The sequence below is a fragment of the Petromyzon marinus genome, chromosome 27 (assembly GCF_048934315.1).
Source record: "Petromyzon marinus isolate PM22_M1 ecotype Great Lakes invasive population chromosome 27, UKy_Petmar_22M1.pri1.0, whole genome shotgun sequence".
Lineage (NCBI taxonomy): Eukaryota > Metazoa > Chordata > Hyperoartia > Petromyzontiformes > Petromyzontidae > Petromyzon > Petromyzon marinus.
In genome coordinates, this window is record NC_133693.1 from 2,064,424 (window position 1) to 2,085,177 (window position 20,754).

At 51.5% G+C, this 20,754-nt stretch overlaps 1 protein-coding gene across 1 annotated transcript in view; it reads right to left on the reverse strand.

Annotated features, from left to right (window-relative positions):
* Nucleotides 1–20,754, reverse strand: part of LOC116946652 (uncharacterized) — a 73,355-nt gene that overhangs the window by 7,836 nt on the left and 44,765 nt on the right. Inside the window, exon 3 of the mRNA XM_076069961.1 lies at nucleotides 793–932. Coding sequence (XP_075926076.1) covers nucleotides 793–932 — 140 coding nt within the window. The remainder of the gene's footprint in view (nucleotides 1–792; nucleotides 933–20,754) is intronic.

Sequence of the window (20,754 nt, forward strand, 5' to 3'; positions counted from 1 at the left end):
ATTGCCCTCCATACCCCCCACAGCCCAAGGGGACTAACGCCACAATACAGAGACAGAGAGAAAAAGACCACGTGCCCATACCTTGATTGAACATGATGTTAGTAAGCCGTGTGTTTACAAAGCATTTGTTTCATGTCACGCATTCGTGTGTGGTTTTTTTTTGCCGTTAGCGCGGTGCCGACTTCATCCGTGGACATTTATCCTGCACGGTATCCATGCCGCAGCCCGTGCCCACCCCTCAAGGTCTTAGGCACTCCGCCCAGCCCCACCCACCCAATGGGCTGAGAACCCCGGCTCCGCCGTTCGATGGCACCAGAGAGAAACACCGTCGTGACAAAAAATAACTCTATGGCCAATCAGTTAGCAACTCTAACTGTACTCCTAGTCCAACACCAATATTCCACATATCAATACCAGGTCACCCCATCAACACACCTACTGCCGCATCCAATCGTCATCATCATTAGGGTCGCCACATTTGAATGTAACAAAATACGGAAACAAACGACATGCGCAATAAATGTGTTATGCTTCACGTATCGTGACAAGTTGGTGTTTGGGGCAAATATGTTAATTCACGCAAAGCTATTTAAAGACTTCAAATAAATAAAAGTAGCGCCGAAAAGACCAATCGAAACTGTGTACTGTGCGCATGACAATCTGGGTGGGAACGTGGTTGATAATGGGAGTGAGCGTTTGCCGCTTGTCGCAGAGGCTCGCGGTTCAGGCCAAGGGAGGGGTGCCAGCAAGCGACCGAGCGAGCGAGCGAGCGATGGTGGCGGCACCACGCACCCTGTGCTGGGCAGGGAGTGGAGGCCGAGCGGCGGGGGATGGGCCGGCGCTGGCCTCCAGGCGGCAGGCGGCAGGGACTCTCTCCCGGCAGCTGCGCGCCCAGTGGCCCGGCCTCAGCAGCTCGCCGGCAAAGGCATTCTCTGCACCGCGGCAAACACAACGCGCGCGTGCACACACAGGCACACACACGGGCACACAAGCAGACAAATAAACACACCGCTCCATATGGAGCAGTCGACTGTAGAGGTGGTATTTATCTCCTCCGGCCGGGGTGTAACGGTCAGCACACTGGAACCATTAAAGTAAACCATTTTTTATTTTACCAGGCAAGGCCCACTTAAGCTACGTAGCTCTTTTTTTCAGAAGCGACCTGGCCACAAATGATTGCTCAACGAAGTGGCTTACCGCGTGGAAATTTATAGTAGCCAAATACTCTAAACGCAACTTTGATTCTAAATGTGGAGGAAAAAACCGGAGGACCTGGAGAAAAATCCACGCGACCACGGGTAGAGAGAGAGAACACGCAAACTCTAAATATACAGCAGGCGTCAGGGTCTGGATCGAGCCCATGACCTCCTGTATACCAGGCGAGGGAGTTAACATTTCGCCGCCGCGTCAACACCCGGAATGTTGCCCCGTGTCGGTCAGATGGTGGAAGCTATGCGAAGGTGAGACGCGCAGGTACGGGCTGCTGCGTGGCACCCCTGGTTCGGCTTGATCAATCCACCGCGGGATGAAGGCCTGCCTCTATCCACATAACAGCTGCTCTACACAGAACATGCATACAAGTGACTCGATAGACTGTGAGGGATGATGACGATGATGATGCCACTGTGGCGGTATCATGGTTGTCACATCAGAACCTGCATCCAGGAGGTCGTCTGTTCGGTTCAATCTCCCACACCATCACACCATGGCAGTTGAAACAATGGGGGGCAAGTTTCTTAAATCCGCCTAACTCCCTCGTCAAGCCCCCACTTTTGTCCACCCAAAAATATAAATCGGCGCACCGCAGATTGACGGTGCCCGTGCAGTGGGCTTAAGTGTGGATACTCCCACCTATTTCAAGACGTTTTTTGTTTTGTTCCTGTCGAGGTTGCTGAGCACGGGCCCAAAACCGCAAGTGGCCAGCAACAATCATGGCTCTTGAAGTTGTAAAGGATAATCCTTCATATGCCTTTTGATCTCAGAAAGGTAATCAGAACATGACCAGCATGGAATAGTAGGCCATATACCCTCTACAGGGGATCTACAGAGCTCCATCTATGGGAAACCCTTCCGTCAGCATTGACACTTACAGGGCTGCACCTTTAACTATTAACTTTCACTGCACCAGGCTCAGACTAATCATCGAGTAAGCAAATGCCAGAGTTTGAATGTCATATCGTCGGCCAAACTTACATCTCAACATCAATCAGTCGGCAATTGATTAAAGTGCAGGGTGGTACATTCCGGTCTCCCGGACTGGAATGTACCCAGCCTCCCAGTCCAAACTTGGCCAGCAGCACGTGGAGCCAACTTTGTCTTTTTATTGTCACAATTCACGAGGCATTCATTTGAGGTTGAGTCAACCTTGGGGAAAACAAAGCGAGGCTACATTCAGATACCACTTGCCAATGATATTGTACTCTTTGTTTATTTTTCGGTAAAGTCACGTAGGTAAAAAATAAAATAAAAATAAATGAAAACAACTAAATTTATTTTTATTTTATTTTTTACCTACGTGACTTTACCGAAAAAACCAAAGAGTATGAATCCTTGCAGTCTCGAAAGCTTAAAATCTAGAATTAAATGATATTGTACTTGGCCAAGATTGAAACTTGAGTCCATTTGGATCGTAAGATATCTAGGCAGTGTGGAAGAGTAGGCCAAATACTCCAAATACCCCTCTAGCGGAGACCATTCCACCAACAGCGGCATAAGCCACCAATTGCAGGGCTGCGCCTTCGTCTTCAACTGACTTGGATTGTATATCCTCGACTATCCGTCAGCTGACTAACCAACTCTTGGGTGCGTTGTTCATTACTCCGCCACGAAGCGCCGAATCAGAACTGGCGCTCGAGCACGCGCGGCAAACGTGTCCCCGTGTCCCAGTCCTCGAATCGGGCGAGCAGTGGTCAAAACCAAAACGGCAAAATCACCCAGCGTGGCCACGAGCACGGGCCCCCGCGTCTGCCCGCACGCTGCACTTACAGTCACTCGCACGCGTGCCGGAACCCTTGGATAGAGATGTGCCGCACACCTCCTTAATTACATCCTCGCAGGTACCTCGGTGCTCAAGCCAAACAGAGCAAGCGTTATATAGTTGTACTTTAGAAGTACACACGTACACACTCTCTCGCATTAGCCACATAAACGGGGCAAGTGCTGTTAGCGAGCCCCTATTAAGGTTGGAATGGACAGGTGAGGGGTGGTAAAGCTAGCACCGTGTTGATGTTTACACAGTACAGCAGGCACTCATTAATTTAAGGATGAGTTTGGATACTAAACTAAAACTGAACTCTTTTCTTTTTACCAGGTAAGGCCCACTGAGCTATGTAGCTATTTTTCAGACGTGACCTGGCCACAAATGAAAGCTCAACGCAGTGACTTATCATCATGTGACAATTTATAGCAGCCAAATACTTTGAAGGCACGTTTCTAAAATGTGGAGGGAAAAACGAGGACCCGGATTAAAATCCACGCGACCACGGGGAGAACATGGAAACTCCAGATATACAGGCATCAGAGTTGGTATCAATCCCACAACCTCCTGCATACCAGGCAAGGTAGTTAAAATCTCGCCACCGGGACACCACTGATGATTTCCCATGGCTGGGAATCAAACCGAGGTCACCGGGTTATTTGTGTTGTGTGCTAACCACTGTACTGCCACTGCTCCCCCACATCAGAGAGAGATACAAAACTCCCCCGTGTAGCCTTAACAGACTATTGAGGCAAGTGCTGTTATCGAGCACCTATGAAAGCCGGCATGGCACACAAAGGGGTGGGTGGCCAGCACCACACCCGACCGCCTTCGTCTCCCCAGTGCTGATGTTCACACCCTTCACCGGGTACTTTTAAGGCTCAACTAACCTAGGGGAGGCCCAGTTCAAATATTCGCCACTGCTTTTGGTTGTGAGCGGGAATAGAACTCAGGTCGCTGGGTTTGTAGTCCACTGCATTCACCACGACACGACATCTGCCACTCCCCACCCCACACACAGCAACACCAACAAAGTACATACAGAAATTTTGTTTTATCCTAATTAAAACCTTCAACTTAAAAGAACATTTATTTTAAACGTGTGTTTCAGATGTTTATTTTCACATTCACTAACACTGGCCCCTGTGCGTCGATGGAAAATGTGAATTTATATTATTTTAATCTACGTTGCTGAGCAGATAATGTGGTTATCTTGACCTAGTAACTCAATTACGTGGCGTTATGAAGTCGAAATGGAGTGTTCTTTCAAATAATCCACGTTATTATGAAAGAAAAAATTAAATTAACCATTTTTTTGTTCAGCGTTAAAACTGTCAAAACTGCCTGGGAACAGAGGTGCTATGTATTATTACACCACGGCCCTGCGAAGGCTGTTCCCAAATGCCGTCGTATCGTTCTTAACACCGCTACCGTGTTCAGCTAAAATTACAAAAGTGACACGTTGACTCTGAAACGGACAAGTGAACAACGGCATAATAAACAACGGACGTCAATTAAAAAAAATGTTAACTATATGCGCCACACACACATTCGTTACATAATTAATGAAACTATAACACTGCAGATAGTGCACTTCAAATATCTACCGACCAGTTTCTCTCTTTCAGTTAACGTGTAAGGTAATGTACCGGCAATGTTTCACGCCGGGCTTGTAAGCCCAGTCTATAGGCGTGAGCGGCGTATGAAGTGCGAGTGCATTAGTTCTTTGTTTAACTCTATGCCCGCAGCCACCCCAACACCCGAACAAAGAGACCGTGACACTTTACATTCTCGCAGCAAAGAGGAGCAAGGGAGGTCAAAATTAAAGCGATGGAGGCTCGAGCAGATGTAGACACAGGACCTTAAACCAAATTACTCAGACTATTGAGGCTATGTAGATGTGCCATCTGCCAAATGTTTAGCTGACTTCGGCTTTCTGGCAAAAAAAAAATCGACGTTTAAATCTCAAGCAGATATGAGAAGATGAACCATAGACGTGAATGGGATGGAATGGGAACCGTTGCCACAAGGGCTTGCCCAGTCGGCTGAGTGCGGGGAGCTGTCCTTGGTACTGAATGTGCCCGAACGAAACTGGATGTGTTTAGGGATTAGACACTTGATACGCGTTAAGTATTGCAGCGTCACTGCCTATTCTTGATGAAAAATAATCGAGCAAAATGTAGCGACGAAAAATCCAACGAGGCATCTTAATTTCTGCCGCTAAAGAATTAATCTAAACAATCGCCGATTAAACCGCACAAAAGCGCGGGTGGCAAACATCTTTTGTTAAGATAGATTTTCACTTCTGTTTTTTCTTAGCTACTCTGAAAGTTGTGTAACACATCGAATTTAACAGGTAGGAGGATAAACACACATTCGCAAACTCACAATTTTACAGACCACTCGCAAAAGGCTCACAAAAACAGGAAAATTAGCACAAAAAATCACCTTCCAAAATAGCAAAGCCCAATAATTCATAATAAAGCACAAGCAGAGAATAGGCCCAAAGCCAGCATGAGTGTCCACGCCACGGCGGTGGAAACTGCGCAACTTGGCTTTGTTGGGTACGGAGGCCACGGCGCCGATGCTACTCCTCGGCCCAGAGTTACGAGCTCGGCAAAATCATGCAGGAAAAACAAGCGATGGAGGATAGCCCCCCAGCAGCCCCGGCTACTCTGGCCGGTTCCGTTATGGTCCCCACAAAACGAACACCGCTTGGTGAATTATGAATCTCCGGCAGATGGGTGCGTGGAGTTTAGAGGCGGTGGAGTGGCGCTGTCATTAATAATTAATGTCGTAAATGGTGCTCACTCCCCACCTCCCCCCCCCCCCCTCTTGTAGGCCTGGCTACTACCAGCGTACAACATGGACGACGCAGCTATTACTGCACTCGAGTGGCAGTCCACAAACATGGGGCTCCATTCCAATGACAATATGGCTGCGCGCAACGCTCAACTTCAACAGAGCCAAAAGATCCGCGCGCCTCCCGCGCCGGCGAGCGCACAACGGGGACGAATCCCACGGAGATTTCACAAAACACACGACGTCCCCAAACAAGATGTTCCTCCCAAATCTTTGTTCCAGGACAGGCACGTAGGCTCTGGCAGCCGATTCCACCCCGCGTAATTAAAACATAGCACAGGCATATGGGGCTTCTCTGCCAGCTGAGAGAGAGAAGAAAAGGAGCGAGATAGCGGCAGCAGCAGCAGGGCTGCCCCTACCTTGTGCAAGCCTCCAGGCTCAGCTCCGCTGATCTCGTTCACTGTTAAAACAATACAAGAGCCCGGGTGTCTGCAGGAGGCTCCCGGCAGCCACCGTATCGCCGTCACGTACGCCCCGAAAGATAATAGCACGTACGGCTAACGCTCCGAGCGCAGCCCGTCATGCGGCTCGTGGCCAATCAGGGGCGGTTGGCCTTCCCCTCCGCCAGCTGATGCCTCTCCCTCATGCACTGAAATTACCCATGGGCCCCTGCGCCGTGACGCCAGACGTCAGCCCACCCCTTCCCCGTGTACTCGGCACCCCCCCCCCCCCACAACCTCCCTGCATGCCTGGCCCAAGGCTCAGGTGCTGAATTAGCATTTACGAGGAGGGTTCACGTTGTGCTTCTTTCTGACGGCCGTAATTGTGACCTATCGCCCGTCTCGTCGTCCAGGACAGGGCATGCACGCGCGAGAGTTCCGGGGGACGCGCGTTGCGCATCGCGTCGTGCCGCCGAGACCACTCTGTGCCTCTTTTGTTGTGAAATTTTATTTTATTTTGCATAAAAACAACGGTCGATTCGGCGTCTTTTTTTGTGTGTTCAGGTTTGAGCGCAGCAATGCACGTGGTTCGTGATTACAAACAGATAAAACGATGCACACATACCGTTTTCGGGTTTTTTTTTGTTATGTGTCAACGCTAAAAAAAAAAAACGGTACGCACCAAACCGATAGTGTGCAGTGAAATTCAAAAGAGATGAAGCAAGCAAACAATATTCTGTAGAGCAATCACCATTATATAAACGCCTAAATATATTTGATATCAAATAACTCAATATAATGTGTCCATCTAATTATTACCCAGCTTAGTTTTTACCATCCTATGTTATTTTTCCAAAAGCGAGCTCCATCAAGATTGCAACAATAAAGGGGCAACACAAACATTGGAAACCGACCGTTTTTGTTTCCTCCGAAACGATTTGTAACCGCGATTCGTTTCGCCGTTCACGCGGCAAACACCGATCCAGCTTCCAATACCACGGCATCGGTGGGTAGCACGTGGGGCAACCTCTCACCACTTGCATTCAGAAACCCTCGCCGATTTTATCGCCATTAGCCAGACCGCACAAGCTATTTCGATGACGGTCAAAGCGTAACGTGATCAACTGCAACAGCCAAAATTGCCCAGGCCCGTATCTACCTGCTCCATTGACAACTCGCGTAATCTGGAAGAAGAAGAACTAAGTAAAGCTCTGAGTCCTAAAAAAAAAGTAAAAGCCCTTTCGTTTTTCGTGTTGTTTACGAGATCTCCAAAATATCCCATCTAGTACAGGGGGAAATTTAAAATATATAAACTCGTTCAAATTTCGCATTAAAGCCGTGAATTTATCCGCCTGCCCAAAATGTTTCAACAACATCAACAACGACGGTGACCACCGGGCAGGAGGGCGCACGACGCCGCGACACACAACATCCGAGCGGCCGGCGCAAACACGCGCAAGCCGCAGCAGTGCCCAGCGGTGTCGTAGGTGGCGACAGAGAAGCAAGGAGAAGGAGCAGGGAGAGAAGGATAGAACGAAGAAGGAAAAGGAGCGGGGGGGGGGGAGCGGCAGGCAAAGAAAAACGACACGAAGTGCGGGGAAAGTGAGATCAGAAACGCTTCAACGCAAGGGGAGCACATCTTGCTACAACCATGTGCGATCCCTGCAAAGGAGAGAAACCCCCCCTTCCCATCGCCAACCCCCCCCCCCCCGCCCCCACCATCCTCTATGTCCTTTTATTACAAATGAAAGCACGCGCCAGGTTCGATGTGGGTCTGCCGTCCGCCCCGCGCCATGAATTGATTGCAGGGGGTGTTCAACCTCATCTCGTGCGCATTCGTCACGTTCCGCTGAGTATTTACGGTCCCATTGTTGTGATGGGGGAACGGAGTGTCCTGGCAGCGTGGTGGAGAGACCCAGTGCCTTGACCCATCCGCGTCTCCGATTGTTGCGCAATTGCCATTTTATCTTTCCAAATAAACCTTTCACGCAACACGAAGCAACGGCACACTCCGGAACGAATACAAAAAAACTTACAATGATTATCCACCCATCGCCCACTGTCGTTCCACAGCAAGAAAAAAAAATCGTTAAATACATTCCGCAGAGACAAAGCCTCTTCCACACACACACATTTATATAGGCACGCAGGCGCGCACACGCAACAATATGGATGGATTTTAGCGCAACCCTGCCCATTCGTTTTGCGGCACAACACAATGCGTGGGTTTACGAACAAAACCGCGCGTTCCTCAGTGGCAAAGCGAGTACCAAGGACAGCTCCAACGGCAGGAACCGCCGGAAGACGCGGAGCGAGCCGACTCTACCTCACTCCTTCCCCCACTGGGCGCCGTGCAGTGGCTTCGGCTGCCACCCGAATGCCGTTTGGAAACGCTTTTAGCAAGCATCATTTTTATATATATACTTTGACTAGACTCTGGTACAAGGCACAAACCGTAACAAATAGGGGAGGGAGGGGGAGGGTACAGAAATGTTGTGGACCAAAGCCCGGGGGCGAGGGGGGGGGAGATCAGGCTCTGTGCTCCGCTCACGCAGGACCTGCAAAAGCAGGATCGTAGTTTTTGTTTACGTGGGGAAGGGAAGGCAAAAAAAAAACGGGAGTAAGGGGAATCGTTTAAATGTAATAATTAACTTTCTTAAGAACAGGAACGGAACTACTTATTGTTGTTGTTGTTTTAGAAAATCTGTAAAATCGCATGAACGGGCGCTGTCGTGTGCGTCCCCCGTTCGGTCGGCCATTGTCCTGCGTGAGCGATGAGCGCGGGCATTCGGAGTCAGCGGACGGGGGCACGACATCAAACGCCGCCGCTGGACGGGTCAACCGCAAAGCTCCGGTAGCGGCGGATGAACTTGGGGGTCGTAAATTGTGGTCGTATGTATGTTGAACTTCTTTCGCGCCGTACGTAGCCGATCGCGCTGGCCGACATCAACGTCGCCAGTGGATGCACGTGTCCTTCGTATAATTTTCTAAAACAAAACTTAAAGTAAAACCTTTAATGACCATCGTGACTGTTATTATTAATAATTGCATCAATTGCAGTCAGCATGAAACTAAACTTTTTTGTTGCAAAGTGCATATTTTTTGGTGCGTTATTAATTTGCCCACAAAAGTCTCAGGATGGTTGTAATGGAAACCTTCCGGTATTTGTGCAATTATGCTCAAGGAAGAAAAAAAGTTTAATGTACTTTTTTAAAACACCAACAAAAGCACGCAAGGAGATAACGCCCTAACCTCATGCTGGGAGGTTATAAACCTACTAAAAACACTGTGCTACCACATTTAAAAGAATGACCCTAAGTTACACAGAAACCATGGCTGACTAATTCTACATGATATAAAAGCTTGCACACCACCACGTATGCATACATACTTACAAGCGACCCATGGCTAAACAAATATTATTTACACACAAAGGCATTTATGACAATAACGGTGGATTGGTGGCGCAGTGGTTAGCACCCTGCGCTACGAACCTGGTGACATTAGCTACGGCAGGCCATGGCTAACGTCGGTGGCAAGCGATATCGGTCTCCCCCTCCGCCCCCCCCCCTCACCGCTTTCACCAACAGGTAAAGTATGGTCAAACGAACCCCATGGCTGACAAGGCATGGGGGAGGGAGGCCCTCATCCAGCAGTAGAGTGACAAAGGGCTACAAATTATAAATGACTAATGACGACAGCCCGCTTCACATACGTAAACTTGAATCGATCTTTAGTCTAATTCCATGTAAAAATGTGTTGTTTTTTTCTTCAACCATTTAAACCGACGAAACCTCTCTGCGCCACGAAGCTATCGCAGAAAGCACGCCTCGCAGAGCAGCACAGAGTGGCACGCTGTGGTCTCGAACACCTCACGTGCGACGTGTCGCATCCCCCGTGTAGGAGGAAGCAGAGACTGAGCCCTTGACGCTATCGCTACGACTGTGGTCACAAGCTGTCGTGCCAATGAGGACTTTGCCTCCACAGATGAAGACACCAAACACGGAATGAGTGCAGCACAAGTACTGCCGCATATCCCTGTCCTGAGCCGATTTTTGTCATGATTTTCACAAACGCCACTGTGTGGAGAGCGGTGGTGGCGCGGTCGGAATTGCTTCATGCTACGAGGCCGGCAACACGAGTTCGACTCCCGGCCACTGGTCCTGCCACTCCGCCCCCCACCCCACCATCAGCTCCTCCCACGTCAGCACCCGGCGCTGACCAGCGTGGTGAAGTACCGGTCAAATCAAATGCACGGGGAGACTTTCAACCAGCGATGGATTGATAATGGACTTGTATGTGTTGTTGTTATTATCAACTACAATCGACGTGTTGGAGTCTTTTCCAGCAATAAGCAAATTAAACATGACGTCTCTTTTTTGAAAGCATGACGACACAATGGTGACCACGTCTTCTGCAAGAATAACGAAACTCAACCGGGGCTGCCGCTTCTGTAAAGAAGTTGAACGAGAGGAGCGCGCCACGTGGCCGGGCTTGCCGTGACACGGCGGTGCTTGAACAGCACGTCGCACGATGTAGACTCGACCATAGTGATATTGTCCCTTCAGCAAATTATCATCGCGTCGTAATCGTCGCTGCTGATTTTATTTCAATATTTAAACATGTTATTTCCGGACAAAATATTGATGAAATAACAAGTGCAATAATTAAAGTTGTAACTAAATAGGTGGTAGCCATCAAATCTATGCTGTGCTAAAGCATATCTGGAGTGCTTGATGGCAAGGCCATTTTTTGACGTAATTATATTCGTAGTTCATTTAACAATTTATTTCTTGTGTAACTGACCGCGCGTGCGTTACAAGCAAATTAGGTTGTAAAGTTGCCAGAGTTATAAGACTCGTGCCAGGGTTATGTTGAAGAAACTGCACATGATACACAATCTCTGTCATGCATACTGAAAACATAAAACGTAAACAAACAATGCAACAACGCAGGTAGAAGAAACTTGCATCGCAACAATTGTCCCCTCGAGAAACTCTACCACGCATCGTAATCATTAGCGGACCAAATATGTCACCAGATTGACGATCGCTGTCATTAAAAATTCTAAGATAAAATTCGGGCAATCACACCGAGCGCTCGCTCCGCGCGATCACAAACTTACGGGAAACCAAAGATCGCGACGAATCGTGACAACGTCGGTCGGTCGGTCCGTTTCGTGAAAGAAAGAAATAAAAAGTCCGCCGCTTGACTATCCCGCGGACACAAAACCAACTCACCAAGCAGGCTGGGTCCCAGCCTCATCCTCTGCAGCTCCACGCACGACATGGCTCACGGCAAGCGAGCGGACACGGCCACTCGGCACGACGCGCACACAAAACTTTTGCCTCCCTCGCTTCTTGTGACTAAAGTCTGCAGCAAACTTCTCCTCTAGGCTTTTTCAAGGAGCTTCGGCACCAATCACGGCCCCCAGACCGCACCCCCCCTCCTCCTCCTCCTCCACGTCCTCCTCCCCCCCCCACCCCTCCCGCGTTGCGCGCTCGCCGCAGCAAATCGCGGGTCCAAAACTCGCGAAGCCGCCGCCGCCGCCGCCGCTCCTCTGCAGCGCGACGCGGAGTAGGAAGAGGAGGAGGAGGTCGCCTCCCCCACCACACACACCACCCCCCCCATCCTTGTCCTCCTGCCCCCCGGCTCCCCCTGCCCCTTCCACCGCCGCGCCGCCCACCCCCGAGTCGTTGTTCCCGCGCCCCGGCGCGACGAGGACGAACAAAAGGGGGCGCCGCTCGCGCCCTGCCCAGCTGATGTCGCGCGCGCGCGCGCGCGTGCCCGCGAGCGGCGAGGTGGGGGACGACTTTACACGGAGCGTTTCTTTATCATCGCGAAAAAAAAGCACGCGCATTATGCCACGCGCGCGCACAACATCAACAACAACGGCGGCGGCGGCTGGGGCCAATGTTCAACACGAAGTGTCGGCGACGTCACAGACGGCGCTTGCGGTGCCAGGCTAGGTGCGCCGCTTCGAGGCGTGCGGGCACGCGCGCGCGCGCACGATGACGTTCGGGTTGACACCAATAAAGGAAACGGAGCGCTGAACCTTGCTGCAAATGTTTCTAATCGCTCGAAGGGCACCGACCCAGTCCGACTCTGCCCGACTCACATTCTCATCGAACTCTGCCGGTGGCGCTTTGAATCGCCGTGCATGGAACAGATACGGAGATGGGGTGCACCGAACTTAGTTTTCACTCACGTAACACATTTCTTAATAAGCAGACGTGCGCTGGCTGCGTATAATGCATTCTAATACGCGGCTTTAATTTGCTGGGGGGGGGAGGGGATTTCCATAAAGACCCCGCACGCGTTGCCCTTTGAACCCTGCCATACATCCATGGCAGCTGTCTTTCTCTCCCTCTCATTCTGAGGTCCCTCCGCTCCCCCAGCCCCTCACCCCCAATGCCCCCCTCCCCAACTCTAACCCTGCTTTTGCTCAATTTACCTTTTGTTTATGCAAATGTAGGCCGCGTTTGTCGCCCGCGACAGATGGTGAGGTGGGCCTCAATGGCAGAGAGGGCGGCTGGCAGGGCCCTGACCCTGTCGCCATGGTGACGGGGGCCACCTAAATGGCACGCAGCGCTAGCGGGGCCAGCGCTCTCACCCCCCTTCTGTCTCGGGGGGTGGACGGGGGGGGACTCAGAGGGGGTGGGATGTGGGGACCCAACCCTCGACCGACTGTCCGCCACTCTCAACATCATTGGGATCGGCACTTGCGGGTTTTGGTTGGAGGGCTGCGCTGGGCTGGGAGGGACTGAGAAGATGCTTGGCTGTGGCTGTGGTGGTGGTGGTGGTGGAGGGAGTCACACTTTTTGTTTTGATTTTTTTGTCTCTCTCCCCTCGAAGTTTACAACGGGACAGAACGGAGAGTTTATACAACTTTTTTTTGTACGTTCTAACCGTGCTTATACAAAAAATCGTGGCCATCGTTGGACCGTCATGGCCGGCGGAGATTTGGCTTCTCCTTTTGAATTTGTCCCTTGCTCACGTCTGGCCGCACGCGTTATTGAGTTAGCAGAGCCTCGGAAAAAGTGATTATGCTCTCTGCAAGCTCAGCTATCGTATTCTTAATCAATTCCATCCACGAGTGCTCATTTACAGCGACACAAAGTGCCCCGTTGTTTGGTTGGAGGCACACTCGCCACTGCCCCCCCCCCCCACCCAAGTCTTCTGTGAGAATCCAGACACTTTGGGCAGCTTGTGAAAGCTGATCTGGCCTTTGCGAGATACAAAAGTTCGGATTAAATAACAACAATAATAACATATTTTATTGATCCATAAAGGTCTCAGTGAGTTACGAGCCTCTGTCTTGCCAACGCAGATCCCGCATTGAGATTCGTGGGCAATCCCTTTGTGAAGAGCTGTGTGCATGCGCGCCGTGAACTCCACATATATACACCAACAAGGGACAATGGCTGGACTGAACAGATAGGTTCACAACCCGCTCTCTCTACAGCCCATCTTATTCCTGCCTCAGCTCAATAGGTTCTGAAGTTTGACATGCGTGATCCACCAACCCTACCTCGAAAAACTGCGTTCCGTTCCACACATTTCTTCCACACATTTCAATCAATTACCATAACACTACTATTTATAATAATAAAAATACTGTCACTTTTTGACCATACTTCACCGTGGTGGATAGTGCAGGTTGGTGAATGCTGTGGAGAGGGAAGGACCGGTTCTGGTATCACTCCATTTTCTAGTTGTGCAACATCCCGTAAGGATCCTGTACTCGATCTCTGTGACACTGATGATGTTTTTTTTTGTCTTTAGTTTGTGTTGTTGCTGTGCTCACGCGCCACGGATCTACCTTGTGAAATAGCCGGGCGACTGCCTAAACGGGATCATCATCCGTGCAACAAATCGAATCAACTCTAACTCGCCACTGATGTAAGCCGTGGCCGGGAGTGGAACTTGGGTTGCCATGTTGACAGCGCAGTGCGCTAACCAGCCATGCCTCAGCCGCACTGCAATTCGGATCTATATGACCGGTGTATGAATGTCGAAATGCTGGGAGTTTCTTTTTGTTTTTCCAGTTCCTGACAAAGCTCCAAACACACGGATCGAAACGTCAGACACATCGTGCCGGAAAACACGCAGTTCAACCCGAGCACGCACGCGAGATCATAATCAGAATATTTCTTTATACCAGGGAAATCCGATAAGCCATGAAACTCTTTTTTCACTGACATCCAGTCGGGGTAGCCCAGAACATTGCAAAAACCAACAATACAAAAACACGATAGGAGGGTAAAGTATAGGAAAGGTAAACCAATCACTTTAAAAAAATATATAGAGACATGAAAGTAAACAATTTTCATCTTAACAAACTAAAACTAAACGACCATTATGTTATCAGTTACGGCCCACTGAGCTATATAGATCTTTGTTCGAATGTATGCATGTACGTTAAACTTCTACACAGACACTCAGCTCGAGTAAACAATGCTTCGTGTCAAAACCCTCATTCAATTGTACAGCACATCTACGCTGCCTTGTGCATGTTCCACTCCTCCGGCAAAACTCGTAAGTGACCGGGGTGAAGTGTGGTCACATCACCTTGTGTGACCCACGTGGCGTCGATCTGCACAGCGCGAGCGCGACAGCGTGCGCGGGAGGGACAGAATTGGCTAAACGTTTCAAGCAGGATCCTAAGTCGGTCGAGCCTTCGTCTCGGTAACGGAGCAGTCTGCATGAATAAATAACTAATATTTGCACTCATGTCAATTCCGCAGGCTCCGCCGATGGGACGCTTGGCCAATTCCAATTCTTTAAACCGCCGGGACTGACGGTCTCTCGGCGGGCACTCAGCCGTCGGTAAATAACGTTTTAAGGGCTCTCAAATGAATACAATGACCATAAAACCTACCACGCGCGCGCGAACACCTGCAGTCACAATAAACGAAGAGAGATTGCGGGCGAGCACGAGGCGCGGAGCGGGGAGGAAGCGCCGTGGGCGGACGCGAGGAGGCGGTGCCAGCGTCTCCGGCGGTACGCGGCACGCGCATCACTGCGTCGGCGTCAATTCTGGCAGCACGGTGCGCAAAGCGGGGCCTCGCAGAGAGAAGCGGCCGCGTTCGATTCCCGTTTGCATGTGGCTTTGGTATGTTCTCCTCCCCCCTGTTCTGCAGAGTGTGAATGAGTGAGTCGGTGAGTGTGTGAGTGAGTGAGCAAGGGTCAAGCAGTGAGAGTGTGTAGAGTTGGGGGGGGGGGGCGGTAGTGTAGCGGTTAGCGCACTGCGCTACGAACCCAAGTTCGATTCCCGCTCATGTCCAACACCAGTGACGATTAGGGACGGGAAGGAGCGGAGGGGCGAGGGGAGGGAAGAGGAAGGGAATGGATGTTGGGGAAGAGGTGAGGCTTTGAAAGAGGGACGGAGGGGGGATTAAGGAAGGGGACTGGCTGCTCAATGTACAGAGGAAGCCACTGCTTCTGCTCGACTCAGTGAGGCTTTCCTGGGTAGATTCGCAAATAAATAATTACACTCGATTTGAAAATTGTAATTCTTTATCGTAAACCTCACACACGTGAGCACAGACGCACGCTGTCCTCTCGCTCACAAGGCCTCCGATTAGCATGGCCGGCTACGTGAGGCGCGAAAGAAGTTCAACATACAAACACGACCTCTCTCCCCTTGGACCGTGATCACGACTACGCACACACACACACGCGCTGCTGGAGACCACAGAAAGCTCTCGCACGCTCACCGCCTGAAGCCCTCCTCAGCACAAAGCTCCACGGCTCTCGTCGTGTTCTGTATGAATTGCACACCATAAAAACTAAAAACTATTATTTTACCAGGTAAGGCCCACTGAGCTATATAGTTACTTGTCAGAAGCGACCTGACCATAAATTAGAGCTCGACGAAGTGGCCCATCACGTGGACATTTATCGCAGCTAAATACTCTAAACGCGTGGCGATGTTGATTCTAAATGTGGAGGGGAACACTGGAGGAGCTAGTGAAAAATCCACGCGACAAAGGAGAGAACACGCAAACTCCAAATATACAGCAGCAGGCGTCAGGGTCGGGATCGAACCCACGATTCCTGTATACCAGTTGCGGTAATTAACATCCTGCCACCATATACAGTAAATATATAACCACACTGAGCAACAGATGAGGACCTCAAGCAGTGCAAGGCCCCCCCAGAGTAATGAACAATTGAGAAAGCGCCAAATATGAAATGGAATTGATATCCTATGAACATAAAAAGCCAATGATCATAAGCAGTTAATTAATCTATTTTATCACTATCTTGTCTGTAGCTATCTTCTCTCATCTTATTAAATCTCTGTTACTCGTGTGTCAACATCTCTTCTCATATCACTCCATCTCTGTCTCATCTGTAATCTCTCTTCTCACCGCATCTCTCTCTCTCTCTCTCTGTTGCCGATATCCCTTCTGCCACCTCGCCCGGAGTTTAAGAATGGAATTAAGGGCCGCCAGTGGGCCAGCATCGCCACTGCGGTGTTCTAAGTGGTACGCGCGAGCTGCCCACACCGGCAAATGTACAGAATCTATCATCCCCATGCCGGGCATCACAGTGTCTACCTTGTAGGTTTCCACCGCAGTGCTGTACGGCTCTCCCGAGTGTTCTCGGGTTTGTAGCGCGAGCTGATTGGCGCAATCCCCGACGTTTACGCTCCACGTGCTGGGAGCGTCTTCAGGAACTGCTGGCCACGTGGAGGGGAACCAATGGGCAGTTCGGTTATCACTCACCACTGATCGTAGCCGTGGCCAGGAATCGACACGGTGCGTATTACTGTGCGACCACTCAGTAATAAGGGTCATCAGCCGCCGGATGAAGTCCTCTCTATCCATATCGCAGCCACTATACACAGAACATAGATGTGCAGCTAGTGCACATACGAGTGACTATGGAGGCACTCGGGAATGCTGCCGTAGCGTAACGGTGAGCCCACTGGACTTGCAATGCAGAGGTCGCCCAGCGGCAGGTGAAACAGCGGTGCGCCCGCCCAGCAGTAGTACACGTGGATGCCCCGCTGTTGGTCAATCGGCAGGTCGCGCGCGTCGGGGCAAAGTGTGGGTATGCCCACCTTTCCCAAGACATTCGGCCGGCATGGAGGAGTAGGCCGGCAACACACCCTCGACAGAGAGGGGGGGGGAGAGCCCTCGTGGAGGCCCTGCCCAACCTCAGTGGCACGAGCAATCGCAGCCACTTACGCCTCCATCGCTATCACATGCACGCAGCCACCTGTGCCGTCGTCGGCGCGCGCCACGCAACCAACGGACGCGTTGGTATCCGTGTCCTGCCGTGGGCGGCGCGGGGGTTACGGGGCAGACGCTGCCCGCCCTCCCCCTCCCCCCGCTATCGGCGTCGCCAGCGGCGCGGATCGCGCACACCGCGTCGCACCGGATCGCCAGCGCTGGGTCACGCGTGGAAACGGAGTTGGGGTTTGGGGGGGGGGGGGGGGTGATGGTGGTGGGGGCAGGGGGCGGCGGCGGGGGGGGGGGCGGCCTTCCCCCCGGAGATGGAGCCTGTCGAGTGCTGCCCAGCCACCCCAGCTGGGCCTGGGGGATGCACAAAAGGGCAGCGCCGGGTCCCCGTGGTGTGTAATTTGTCTTTTTTAATCTGCTTTTGTGCGCCGTGTAGAAATGGCGTAATCTGTGGGCGCAGCCTTCACCTGCTGGCGAGGGTGGGGGGGGGCTCCTGATTGATGGCAGGACAATGCCGCTCGACTCGGGGAATAAGCTCCCGCCCGTGCAAGAAGACATTAGTGGCAGCTCAATGAACGGTGATTGCGGAGGGGCGAGGGGCTGGCCCCGCCGGACCAGAGAGAGGGAGGAGAGGCGGCGGAGAGTGGCGAGGAGGCAGCCAGCAGCAGCAGCGGCAGCGTCCGCCGCCACGACAAGGAGAGAAGAATTCCAACTCGTGCCGCCATCGCGTTTCCAAAACACCTCGCGGCCCCCCCCCCAACCACCGCCTCCTCCGCCCCTCCCCCTCGCCACCCCCCCCCCCGCCCCCCGCAGACCCCCTCCCTCCCCAGGAAGAAATAAACGTCGCGAAGGGCTCTCCGATGCGGTCTTTGCGTCGTGCCGCGCGTTGTCCGACGTTTCGCGCCACGTCCCCGGAGCTTCTCCGGCTCCCGAAAACAAACAGCTGTCCGCTGCGTTTGCAGGCTGTGCCGCGCGTCGCTCTTGCGGTAAAGTTCCGTGCAGCGCGAACCGCGAGAGACACAGTCGTGGGAGAAGAGAAAATACACTTCGTCATTAAAACGCAGAGGATATTTTTTTTTGCATTTGCTGCATTTCGTCGATGCGTTTCATCTCGTCCGGATTAAAATGCTGGTTCTGTGCCCTAGCGAGCAGCAGCAGCGGCGGCATCGTATCGCGTCGCCGTATTCGGCGAGATTTGTTTTTAAATAAAAGACGTCGCTCCGCGTTCCGCGGACCTTCACTGCCTCGTTGAATCACGCGAAGACCGAAAGTGAAATCGACGCGAGCGCCCCTTCAACTCGCTGCACGGCGCTTCCCCTCCCCTCGGCGCCAGCGACGAACGGCGGTGGCCGTGAGCCAGGACATAATTGTGAAAATGAAGCATTCAACATCGGACAAAAAAGGGACTCGCGACGCTGAACGTTGTGTGTAGGGGTTTCTTTCTTTCTTCTCGCCTCCTAATTGTCCACTTGCGGAGATAATGATCCCTCTCACGGGCGGTAATCAGCCAGGCAGATGTCAGCCAGCGCAAGTGCACACAGATGCACGCACGCAAACACGTACACACACGGAAAACTTGGGCGCTCACAAAGGATCCCTCCCGGAAGGGCGCGTGGAGATTTGTGGAGGAGAGACCGCTCACTGGCCTGCGCTAGTCTCTCTCTCTCTCCCTCTCGCATCTCTCTCTCTCGCATCTCTCTCTTTCCTGCTTTCCCGAGGCCACGCCGGCCTGATCCATCACCCTCGCGGTCACCCACGCGCTACACAGCCCCTCAGGGGCCAGGCATATGTCTGGGTGAAAGCCGAGAGTGGGATTATCATGTATTAAACAGCAGCCGGCTGTGTCCAGATAAGCTCCAACATTTTCTAATTGTAACTCCAGTTTTTTTGGCCATTTGGGCCCCAAACAAAGAGATCCCTTGTCGCTGATTTCGAATCGGGCTCTTATCTAGATCAAAAAAACTCTCTGCAGACCGCTGACAACACAGGACACCGTTCTGTAAAACAAGATTTGTTTTTAAGGGCCCCAACTGGAATATTAGAAGCTAATAGGGGCGATCAGCTGTTGTCTGAAACTTAGGACGAGTTTATGAACTTAAACACTGCGGTCTGTTTTGTTCACCGACTGTGGCGCAAAATTGAGATGTCGGGGGCACAGAGAAATCCCGGCTCAGCTGCAAGAATCACTGACATCTGAGGCTCCTCCATCGCGAGTTTTAAGGGTTTATTTATTTTGTCACTTTCCCGTTAAGTTTATCCCGATAGCGCTCTCGGGGTTGTGCCGTGAAACGAACGACACAATCGCATCCCTCGCAGAAAACAGCCGACGGAAGTGGCTATCACAGGGCTACCTCTGAGATCCCTTCAAGTAACCACTGATTTAGGCATTAAGGGGACAGCACATTCCAGTTCAAGGTCAAACTTTAACATTATTTTTTTTAATGAATTGAGAAATAAATCAGAGCACTTGCTTTGTTCTCCTAAACAAGAGCAAACTGACGGTTCCGTTGTTGTTGAAAATATATGATTTAGAACAAATCAACGCCAACCCAAAGGATTGACGCAATTAATCTGAGAGAGACGGCGCTCCGCGTACGTTCAACGGCCAGCAGCACGAACCACCGCTCGCCGCTGAACAACGCTCGTTTACAAACAGCGCCGCGTTGCACCGATGTGGCGTCTGCGGGCGCACGGTAATCCACGGCAATGCTGATCACGTTGGACACAACTCCGATACGGTAACGACACGCGGCGGCGGTGGGAACAAAGGGGGTGACGCGGCCGGTCAGACGACGCGGCACCATCTCCACGGCATCCGCTCGGTCCACGACACCGCGAGGCGTGCACGTGAGCGTGTGTGTATGCGTGCATGTTGAAGCTCTTCCAGACCATATGCGGCCAACCGTGCTAATCGGGAGGTTTTGCTACACATGGGGGAAGAACGAACTTAACACAAAAAGCAATTCCAAAGAAATGAGTTTGGCAATCTAGATCATGATTTAAAAGTGGTTAGCGCCAGTGGCTTCCTAATATCGGAAGGAAGAGCGTTCCAGACGGCTGCAGGAGCTCATCTGCAAGTGCGCAATGCGGCGACCACCGTCTTTGTTTAATGGTTCGTCAAAAGCCGCTGCGAGGATGACCGGAGTTCGCGAGATGATGGTTTATGCTCTTAGACGAGATCAGTATTGTGGTTCATTTGTGACAAGCACTTTGTGTGCAATGAGTGCGACCCTATAATGTATTTGTTTGGCAACCGTAAGCCAATGCTGCTCATCTAGCACTCGGCGGACACGGTCGGATCTTGCAGTACCCGTTACCGCACACACGCCAACCGCAAACACGC